Source organism: Nannospalax galili, unplaced genomic scaffold (assembly GCF_000622305.1).
Source record: "Nannospalax galili isolate Female #2095 unplaced genomic scaffold, S.galili_v1.0 scaffold799, whole genome shotgun sequence".
NCBI classification, from domain to species: domain Eukaryota; kingdom Metazoa; phylum Chordata; class Mammalia; order Rodentia; family Spalacidae; genus Nannospalax; species Nannospalax galili.
The window spans coordinates 698196-709717 of NW_008343085.1; the positions used below are offsets into that span (position 1 = coordinate 698196).

General features: G+C 42.6%; 2 protein-coding genes across 2 annotated transcripts in view; one reads left to right on the plus strand and one right to left on the minus strand.

Moving 5' to 3' along the window:
- Positions 1–6125, minus strand: part of Lrrc36 (leucine rich repeat containing 36) — a 72883-nt gene extending 66758 nt beyond the window's left edge. Inside the window, 1 exon segment of the mRNA XM_017799650.2 lies at positions 6056–6125. Coding sequence (XP_017655139.1) covers positions 6056–6125 — 70 coding nt within the window.
- A 141-nt stretch (positions 6126–6266) lies between these two features.
- Positions 6267–11522, plus strand: part of Kctd19 (potassium channel tetramerization domain containing 19) — a 50262-nt gene continuing 45006 nt past the window's right edge. Inside the window, exon 1 of the mRNA XM_008839093.2 lies at positions 6267–6322. Within this exon, the coding sequence (XP_008837315.1) occupies positions 6320–6322 (3 nt within the window). The 5' untranslated portion in view covers positions 6267–6319. The remainder of the gene's footprint in view (positions 6323–11522) is intronic.

The window sequence follows — 11522 nt, forward strand, 5'->3', positions numbered from 1 at the left end:
GCTATTTTACAAAAAAAAAAAAAAAAAAAAAAAAAAAAAAAAAAAAAAAAAAAAAAAAAAAAAAAAAGCAGCAGAAAGGAAGCCATTTGGGAGAGGAAGAAGTACAGTGTATGGCAGGTAGGAAGCTGAGGGAGGAAAAGAGAATCACAAAAACAATGTATGCAAATGCTGTGAGAAAACCCATCACTTTGTATGCTAATTTAAAAAAATCTAATAAAAATAAAACTAAGGAGAAAAAGGAAAACATTTATAGCTAGCTCATATGGAAATTGAATTAATAACCTATAACAGAGCTTGTTTCTAATGGCAATAAAAGAATTTCTAATAAATAAAACTTTAAAAATGTCATCAGGAATCAAATTCAAAGATTCCTATTAGCATCCACTATGATAATAACTTTAATGGATTTAATGGTGTGTCCATGAGTTCATAATGATTCTGAGAAAGTAATGTAGCCCTCATTAGTCACCTTTAAAGGATGTTAAAAAATAAACTTAGGAGCTGGACAGATGGCTCAGCAGTTAAGAGAACTTATTGCTTTTCCTGAGGACCCAGGTTCAGTTCCCAGCACCCACATGGCATATACATCTATCCTTAACTCCAGTTCCAGGGGACCAAAGCCCTCTTCTGGCCTCTTTGGGCACCAGACACACATGTGGTGACTTACATACATGCAGGCAAAATACTCATACACATAAAATATAAGATTTTTTTTAAAAACTAACTTTGAAAACTGATAAGTACTAGGCAAAAAAAAATCAAGCTTCTAACTTGCCTTTCCTATACAAAGGGTACCTTACAGTAACAAATAGTTGATGTGACACCGAACATGGTGGCTCATCCCTTTAATCCCAACACTCAGGAGGCAGAGACAGGTGGATCTCTGTGAGAAGGAGGCCAACCTGGTGTACATAATGAGTTCCAGGCAGTTTGGGGCTATGGGAGACCCTGTCAAAAACAAAACAAAACAAAACAAAACAAAACAAAACAAAAAAACATCAAGTAGTTGATGTGAAGAATTGTCGCAGCTAATGGAGAACAACGGGATTTCTGTAATGCCTAATGAAATTAACAGACTAGAAAATCGTGTTCAATGACTACCCCAAATACAAAAAACACCAGGCACTAAATACTTCCTACAGAAGTATACACCATCATCCATGAGGCAATCTTGTGGGAAAAGACTAACACAAATTAAACTTGAATCTGATTAAGCTTCATATAACTGCCAATTCAGGGAATACAGGGAACAGGGGAAAATGATAAATATAGTAAGTAAAATCCAGATGAAAATTCAAGGAAAAAAAGGGATCTACAGATTAAATAAGATTTAAGACACATATCAATCAACTAATGTGTGAACTTTATAAAGGTTTTTTTCTTTCGAGACAGGGTCTCCCTGTAGCTCCAGCTGGCCTGGAATTCACTATGCAGACAGGCTGGCCTTGAACTCACAGAGATCTGCCTGCCTCTGCCTCCCGAGTACTGGGGTTATATGCATGCACCACTGGGCCAGGCTATATATAGATTTTTTTAAAAGAAAAATTTATAGGACAATTGGAGAAGAATGCTGGTTGAATACTTGATGTTAAGTTGTTGTTGGGGGCTGACAAGATGGCTCAGTGGTTAAGAGCCTGTACTGCTCTTGCAGAGGACAAGAGTTCAGTTCCCAGCACCCATGCCAGGTGGCTCACAACTGTCTAAGTCCAGATCCAGGAGAATCTGACATCTCTGGCCTCTATGGGAGCCTGCACTCACATGCACATACTACCACACAAAGACACAACACTCATACACATAATTAAAAATAAAGTAAAATTTAAGAAAAAGATGCTATTGGACTGGAGTGATGGCTCAGTGGTTAAGAGCACTGGTTGCTCTTGCAGAGGACCCAGGTTCGATTCCCAGTACCCACATGGTGGCTAACAACAGTCCATAACTCCAGTTCTAGGAGAATCCAATGCCCTCTTCTGACCTCTGTGAGCACTGCATGACAAAGGTGCATTTACGTATATATGCAGGCAATACACACATACACATTAAAATATAAAATATTTTTAAAAAGGAAGCTGTTGTTGGGGTTAGAGATCTACCCGAGTGGTAGAGTATAAAAGGCCCTGGGTTCAATCCCAAGCAAGCATGTGCATGTGCGCATACACACACACACACACACACACACACACACACTGCTATCATAGGGCTGGAGAGATGGCTCAGCAGTTAAGAGCACTTTCTGTTCTTCCAAAGGACCTAGGCTCAATTCCTAGCATCCACATGGCACTAATAACCGTCTGTAACTCCAGTTCCAGGGGATCCAATCCAACACTCCCTTCTGACCTTTGCAGGTATTGCACACATGTGATGTACTTACATACTGGTAGGCAAAACACTCATACACATTAAATAAAAATAATAGATAAAATATTTTTAAAAGCCAAGTTGCTGCTATAATTAAAGAATAAAGTATTAGAGGTCTGAGGTAGTTCTTGAGCTACTGCATTGGAGACAGAAGCAGTGACCCAGAAATGTATTCCAGAGAAAATGTGAAAGTATATTGAAAGGCATCTTCTAATCAAATAAGCATGAACAGAACATGTTAAAATAAATTATGGGCCGGGGAGATAGCTCAGTTGATAAAATGTGTGCAAGTGTGAGCACTGAAGTTTGGGTTCCCAGCACCCATGTGAATGCTGGACAGCCGTGGTAGTCTGCCTATAATTCTAGCACTCAAAAGGCAGGTGATCCCAGGAGCAAGCCAGCTAGCTTGATTAGCCCAAGGTATTGAGCTCTGGGTTCAACAGAGAGACCGTGCTTCAAAAGAAGAATTCTGATTAACCTTGGGCCTCCACACACATACAAACATACACACTCACATACCACGTAAAAAAAAAAAAAAAAAAAAAAAGAAGTTTCTAGAAACTGAGAAGCTGATTCTAGAATTTTGAGGACAGAATCAAGAACCAATAATAGGTCTGACAATTTTGAAGAAGAAAGTAAGTAAAATGAGGAAGGCATTGACAAAGGTTTATGCTGGGCTGTGGATATGGCTCAGTGGTTGAGCACTTGCCTAGCATTCATAAGGCCTGAAATTTGATCCCTGGCACTACTAAAAACAGACAAAACAACTTTATACACACACAGGAAAAAAAATTATATCTTATCAAACATCTTATATAAAAATAAACTGGATATATTAGGTTTAATGTGAAAAGCAAAACTGTAGAATTGCTAGAGAAAAACCCCAGGAGCCTACTAATGTACAAAGGGGGGTAGTCTACAGGCCTTTTTTTTTTTTCTTCCTTTGAGACAGGGTCTTGCTATGTATCCATGACTGTCCTAGAACTCACAGAGATAGCCTGCCTCTACCTCCCTACTGCTGAAATCAAAGATGCACATCACCATGCCCAGCTTTGTCTGATTTCTTGTCATCTATCTATTAAAGATTTTTTTGTTGTTGTCTTTTTTGAGACAGGGTCTCCCAGTAGCCCCAGCTTGCCTGGAATTCACTATGTAGACCAGGCTGGCCTCAAAATCAGAGATCCTCCTGCCTCTGCCTCCCGAGTACTGGGACTAAAGGCATGTGCCACCATGCCCAGCTTATATTAAAGATTTTTTAAAAATGATCTGCCATGTATTATTCTAGCTGCAGAACGGAAGAGGTATGTGCTGGTTAGTTTTTTCCAAACTTGACACAAACTAAAGTCACCTGGGAAGAGGAATTTCCTCCATCAGACTGGCCTGTGGGCATGTATGTGGGGCATTTTCTTAATTGCTAATTGATGTAGGAGGGCCCAGGCCACTATGGGCAGTACCATCCCTGGGAGTGGGTCTGAGCTACGTAAGAAAAGTATCTGGCAAGCCAGAGGGAGCAAACCAGTAGGCAGCATTTCACCATGGTCTCTGCTTCAATTCTTGCCTCGAGGTTCCCTCAGTGAAGGACTGTTATGTGGAAGTGTGAGTTAAATAAAATCTTTCCTCCCCACGTTGGTTTTGGTTAGTTTTTTATTACAGTAACAAAAAGCAACCTAGGACAGGGTTCCCTCAAATATTATTATTATCATTATTTTAAAGACTGTTGCTCAAGCCTATCTCAAATTCAGGGATTCAGGCAATCCTCCCACTTCAGCCTCCCTAGTAGCTGGGACTATAGGCATGCACCAAAATGTTCCGCATCACGTTCCCCAAATTTCGAATATTGAGATGAATCACTTATAATTTATTTTTATTTTATGTGTATGAGTGTTATGCTTGCATGTAAGTGCACCTGTGTCACACAATGCCTGCAGAGGTCAGAAAAGGGTGTTGAATCCCCTGGAACTGGAGTTACAGACAGTTGTTAGCTGCCATGTGGGTGCTGGGATTCGAACCCCGGTCTTCTGCAAGAACAGCCAGAGCTCTTAACTGCTGAGCCATTTCTCCAGCCCTATTTATTTTTATTTTATGTGTATGAGTATTTTGCCTACATGCATGTTAAGTGCACCTGTGTGTGCAATGCCCATAGAGGTCAGAAGAGGGCATCAGATCCCCTTGAACTAGAGTTAACGATGGTTGTTAGACACTATCAGTGCGGGGCACTGAACCTAGGTCCTCTGGAAGAGCAGTAAGTGTTCTTAATTACTAAACCATTTCTCCACCTGCATCAATCAATTTTTTTAAATGGCAGGGCAGGCACAGAAGTGTACCAAGCCAAGGAAGTTCTTAACTGACTTGTAAAATAGGGGGGGTTCAAAGTAGTTTGAAAAAGAAAAAAAAAATACTGGGCTGGGAGTATGGCTCAATTGCTAGAATACTTGCCTAGCATGCACTAAACCCTGGGTCTGACTCACAGAACTGCATAAAACACACTATAATATCAAGTTTGAGGCCAGACCAGCCTGGGTCATATGAGACAGAAGTTACAGTAGTTACAGAAGAAAGAGGAGTACCTTCTTCATTATCCGTGTAATATTTGACTTATCAGCATGCACTGATTCTGAAGGTTTTTAAATAAATAATCTTAAAATAAAATTACAAATAAAATCAAAATTTTTATGTTATTTTACAAATGCAAAAGGTAAAGGAAGGAAGACAGATATTTGTTACAGGTGCAGCATAGACCCTGGAATCAGTCAAGAGTTTCATTAGGAATGTTGATAACTTTTCCAACTTTCTTCTTCCTTAGAAACGTAGAAAGCAATCAAGGCATGGCTGGGCACAGAACTAAATGATTAAGAGATCAATTAGTTGAGGTTTGTTTGTTTGTAGCCCTGGCCAGCCTGGAAATCACTATGTAGACCAGGCTAGCTCGAACTCACAGAGATCAGCCCAGTTCTCTCTCCTGAGTGCTGGAATTAAAGAATGTGCCACCACATCAGGTTTAGTTGAGTTTTTAAATGAGAATGACACAGCTGTACCTACAGATATATCAAAGAGAGGGTCAGCTTTTTGGTGGTGTTTTTTGGTGTTTTCTCTTTGTTTTGAGACAGGGTCTCACTAAGTAGTCCTGGACAGCCTAGCTATCACTATATAGACCAGGCTGGCCTCAAACTCAATTCTGGGATTAAAGGCATGCACTATCATGCCCCACCAAGGGTCGGGTTCTTGACAATGGGAGGGGTGTCCTTTCCCACTGCACCCCAACCAGGAAAAGCAGGAAGCTTGAGAGACTGCCAAAATTAACACACCTTGTAGCTCAACAGCACCCAGCACCCCGGTTACCCTTCTCAGCACTTCCCTTCTCTGGCCAATGACCCTCTGAAGGCTCCATTTCCTTCCACTAACTGAGATTTCTTCTATCCAATTCTGTCACCTGCCAGAGTCCCAGCCCGCGTATTCATCTCATCTCCCTTCGACTTCACATTCCTGGCCTCCCTCAATTCTTTAGTCTTGTTACTGCAGTTTCTGCACCTCGGTGTTAACCCTTTGCCTCAGTTTCCTCCTCCTCCGCCACAGGAGCCTCTCCCCTGCAGCTCCCCGGCCTCGCCTCGCCTGGGTTTTCCCGGGGCCTCCACCGCAGCTCTCTCCACAAAGCTTGTGCCTCATGCTCGCCACCCACACCCTACGGGCTCGGCCCTACCCGGCAGCTCCAGGGTCAGCGCCCCCAGGAGGCGGAGACCCTCTTCGTCCAGATCCCATTGCTCTGCCATTCGCTCCCACAGCTCATCTGCCACCGCTCGTGAGACCACCCCCGAGCGCCAGACCCCGCCCCGCACTAGGCCCCGCCCCACACGCTAGGCCCCGTCCCATCCTAGGCCCCTCCCCTCCCACTAGCCTTCTGCGTGGACTCTGGGGGCCGTGAGGCAGGTTCTATGCCCGTGCTCTTGCTGCAGACGTTGGAAATATGGTATGCTATCAGTCCTGACAGAACGCCAAAACCACTAAGGCGGCGAATGGAGGGAGCTGGCACCCAGGATTAGGGACACGGGGTTAGGGATCTGACTCTGGGATGTGAAGGTCGGAGGGTGGCCCCAGTTTGGAAGAATCTCGGGGAGGCTGGGTGTGGGTAGCTGAGGGTCGAAGTGTTCTATTGTACTGAGGGTTTGAGGGACGCCAGGTCTGAGGGCTGGGGGTGTGCCTCTGGTGGATGGAGGTCTATGTACCTTAGAGCCACGGTTCATCTAGAGCAAGATGGGGGAGGGGTGTGAAGGGAAATCCAGATCTGACAGTTTGAATGGCGGGGCAGACTTCAGAAGCATGATGGGAACTCTTGATCTAAAAGGTTGAAAAATCTGGCTCTGAGGAGTTGAGGTCCTGCTTTAGAGCATCGCGGTTCTCTGCAGCTAGAACTTGATTTGGAAGAGACTCCTTTTGGGGAGAGGGATCTGTGCTCTTTAGAGTGGAATTGGGATGACTATTTTAAAACCGTCTTCCTTCGTGCAAGTCAGCCTGGCGAGAAGCCGTTTGTTCTTCAAACACTCCAGGTTCCCCAAGCTTACCTGTGACAGTGCTTCCTCCAGACTGGACTAGTTCTACACTAACCAGCTCCCAAGCAGTCTTTGGGGAAGAAAGCTATAGTCTTAAATTTTGCTCCCCAGCCAGCACCCCTTGAGAGCCTTTCTGTGGATGGACACACGTGGAGGCAAACTCTTGAGCCAGGACTCTTGTCCTATTCAGTCTTTAATAAGAGGAATCAACCTTCAAGGAGCAGGTCTTTAGCATCCCAAATTAGCACAGTCTGAGCACTTACCTTCTCTTAAGCTGTCAACCAGCTAGTCAAGAGAACAGAGCACAAAATCCAATCCTTGTATATTTATGCTTTCTGGCATAGGAGGGGCCCTTAGTCTCAGTTTGTCAGGTCCAGCCTTAGCCACGTTTAGAAGGGGCAGAATTCAAAAGCCTAGATGACCTCATTGGACTCGCTTCTCTAGTTCTGCTTCTCAGTCATCCATGCCATTTTATAATGTATAATCTTTCTTTTCATGCCCCCTAGAGCTTTTCTCGTGGCAAATATAAATGTTCCTCTTTATTTCTGGCTAACTAGACAAGGTTTGCTAGAGGAGAAATGCTCCCTTCCTTCCTTGTGTAATAAATCTGTTTTCCTTCCTCAGAATAAGAAATGCAAGTTTTTGATGAAAAAGCAGATTTTTTCCCTTTCTTAAACCTTCCCTTTAATAATCTTGTCTCCTACCACCGTTTTTATGGATTTTATTTTTTTAGTTAGCATACAAACTAGTGAGTGTCATTGTGACATTTTCACACATATATCTACTTTGTCCTTATTTGCCCCCACCACAAATTACCTTTCTCTCTCCAAGTAGTCCCACCTTCTGTTTTTGTGCCTGGTATAACCCACTATTCATTCTCATTCTTCCCTTCCCCTTTCTTTAGACCTTTTCTTCCCCTCCCATAGACCCTTTCTATTTTAATGTCACATATATGAATATAATTATATATAAATCTAGATTCCACCTATGAAAGAAAACATGATATTTGTCTTTCTGAGTCTGGCTTATTTAATATCGAGATCCATCCATTTTCCTGCAAATGTCATAATTTTATTCTTCTTTACAGTTGAAGAAAATTCCATTATGTATACACACCACATTTTCTTTATCCATTCATCTGCTGATGAACTTCTAGGCTTGTAGCCATATCTTGGCTGCTGTGTCTAGTGCAGCAGTAAACAAGGATATGCAAGTATATCTATGGTATGCTGACTTCGAATTCTTCAGATATATAATGGTTAATCCTATTGTCAGGTTGACTAGATTTGGAATTACCTAGAAGACACACCTCTGTGAATGTCTGTGAGAGGTTTAACTGAGGAAGGAAGAGCCAGCCTAAATGTGGATAGCACCATCTCATGGTCTGTAGGACCTGCCTGAATAAAAAGGGGGGAAGGAGCATCAGCATATCCCTGCTCTCTGCTTTCCAGTCTTTCAAGATGTGAGGCATCCTAACTTCACATTTTTGCTGCCATGAATTCTGTTATGCTTTCTCTGACACGAGAAAACTCTTAAATTTTGAATCAAGACAAATCCTTCCTCCATTAAGTTACTTTTCTTTTTCTTTTTCTTCTTGAGACAGGGTCTCCCTGTATCCCCAGCTGGCCTGGAACTCACTATGTAAACTAGGCTGGCCTCGAACTCCAGAGGTCCACCTGCCTCTGCCTCCCCAGTGCTGGGATTAAAGGCATGAACCACCATGCCTGGCCATCCATTAAGTTACTTTTTATATTATTGTTATTATATGTGTGTACATGATGTGTGTGTGTGGGTGCTGGGTGCATGTACCAAGATGCATTATGTGGAGGTCAGATGACAACTTTGTGGAGCCATTTCTCCTTCCACTTTACATGGACTCCGGGAATCAAACTCAGGCTTGCCCAGCAAGCATCTCTATTCACAAGGTCATCTGGCGGCCCCTTAAGTTGCCTTTTTCCAGGTATTTTGTCATAGCAAAGAGAAAAATAACTAATACAAGATACATACCCAGGAGTTGTATGGTTGAGTGGTATAATTGGATCATATGGTAGTTCTGTTTTTAGTTTTTGAGGAACCTCCATTTTGATTTTACACAGTAGTAGCCCCAGTTTACATTTTCACCAGCAGTAAATAAGGGTTTCTCACATTTGGTGGCGTGTGTGTGTGTGTGTGTGTGTGTGTGTGTGTGTGTGTGTTACACGTGTGCAGGTGACTGTAGAACCCAGAAGAGGATGTCAGATCTCCTGGAGCTGGAGTTACAAGTGATGTGAACCACTGAATATATGTGTTGGGAACTGAACTCTGGTCCTCTGCAAGTATCCTTGACCACTGAGTCATCTCTCCAGGTCCAGTTTTGTGTTTTCTATCAAGAATGGCTATCAAGTCATTCTGACTGGAATGAAATGGAATCTCATTGTAGTTTTTAAAAAAAAATACGTTTTATTTAGTATTTTTATTTTATGTGTATGAGTGTATTGCCTGCATGTATGTGAGTACATCCGTGTCATGCAATGCCGCAGAGGTCAGAAGAGGATGTTGGATTCCCCTGAAACTGGAGTTAAGGATGGTTTGTAGCCACCATGTGGGCGCTGGGAATTGAACCCAGGTCCACTGCAAGAGCAGTCAGTGCTCTTAACCACTGAGCCATCTCTCTGGCCCCCTAAGTATTTTTTTATTCTTATTTTTTATTACTTTTTGTCTTTTTGAGATAGGGCTTCCCTGTAGCCCCAGCTGGCCTGGAACTCACTGTATAAACCAGGCTAGCCTTGAACTCATAGAGAGATTGCCTGCCTCTGGCTCTTGAGTCCTGGGATTAAAGGCATACACCACCATGCTCAGCCCATAAGTGGTTTTTTTTTTTTTTTTTTTTGGCCTTTTTGAGACAGGGTCTCCCTGTAGCCCCAGCTGTCCTGGAACTCACTATGTAGACCAGGCTGGCCTTGAACTCACAGAGATCCACCTGCCTCTGCTGGGATTAAAGGTGTGCACCACCACACCTGGCAAGTATTTTTTTTTTTAAGCTATCATGAGTGGAATCTGCCTCCCCCTCAGCCTCCGATTTCTGACTTGACAAATTTGATACTGGTATATAGGAAAGCTACTGATTTTTGTTTGTTAACTTTGTGTGCTGCTACCTTGCTGAAACTGTTTATCAGATTTAAGAGTTTTCTGGTGGAGTCTTTTTAAAAAATATTTTATTTATTATTTTTATGTGTATGGGTGTATTGCCTGCATGTATATAAGTGCCCCATTTCAAGCAAAGCCTTCAGAGGCCAGAAGAGGGCATTGGATGCCCTGGAACTGGAGTTAAAGACAGCTGCAATGTGGGTTCTGGGAATTGAACCTGGGTCCTCTGGAAGAACAGCAAGTATTCTTAACTGCTGAGCTATCTCTCCAACCCCTTTCTGGAGAGTCTTTAGGGTCTTTTTTAATAGTTTATTTTTATTATTTTTATTTTATTTTATGTGTATTAGTGTATTGCCTGCATGCATGTAAGTGCACCTGTGTCATGCAATGCCCACAGAGGTCAGAAGAGGGTGTTAACTCCCCTGGAACTGGAGTTAACAGACAGTTGTTAGCTGCCGTGTGGGTGTTGGGAATAGAACCTGGGTCCTCTGCAAGAGCAGCCAGTGCTCTTAACCGCTGAGCCATCTCTCCCAGTCTTTAAGATCTTTTAAGCATAGGTTCATGTTGTCTGCAAATAGGGATAATTTGACATCTTTCCTATTTGTATCCTTTTTATTTTTATTTTTATTTCGTTTTTTTTTGTTTCATTTTGTTTGTTTACTTGATTTGAGACAGAGTCCCTGGGACTCCTTATATAGCTGCCTTAATCTCTCAGAGATTCACCTACCTCTGCCTTCCAAGCAAGGGATGGGGTTAGAGGCATGTACCACCACACCCAGTTGCTTTGTGGTTTTATATATATGGTCTGTATCGTAGGCTGGTATGGAACTCATCAGGTACCCCAGGCTGGCCTTGAACTCACTGTGAGCCTCCTGTCTCAGCTTCCTGAGTGATGGAATTATAAGTGTGAGCTACCATGCCCAGTTGTATCCCTTTTATTTAAAGAAATAAAAGCTCTTATTGATCTAGTCAAGTTTCTAAAAAATTTAAATACCCATAAATGTTGCCAGTTGAGGTGACACAGTCTGTAATTCCATTATTTTGGAAGTTGAGGCAGAAAATCTTGAGTTCCAGGCCAGCCTGGGCTAACCTACCAAGACCCTGTCTCAAAATTTTTTTTAAAGAATTGTATAGTGAATACCATATTACCTCCTACATTATGCAACTAATATTTGTCACATTTTTTTGAGATAGGCTCCCATGTAAATCCAGGCTGGACTGGAACTGGCTATGTAGTTGATGATGACCTTAAACTCCTGATCCTTCTGCCTCTGCCTCCGAAGTACTGCGATAACAGTTTTCAGCAACATGACTGGCAGCATTTTGCTATATTCTATCACATGTCCTTTATTCCATACATCTATCCATCGATCTTTCTTTCTTTTTTTTTTATGTGTGTGTATTGCCTGCATGTAGGTAAGTGCACCCATGTGCAATGCCCTCGAAGGACAGAAGAGGCTGTCGGATCCCCTGGGACTGGAGTTACGGACAGTT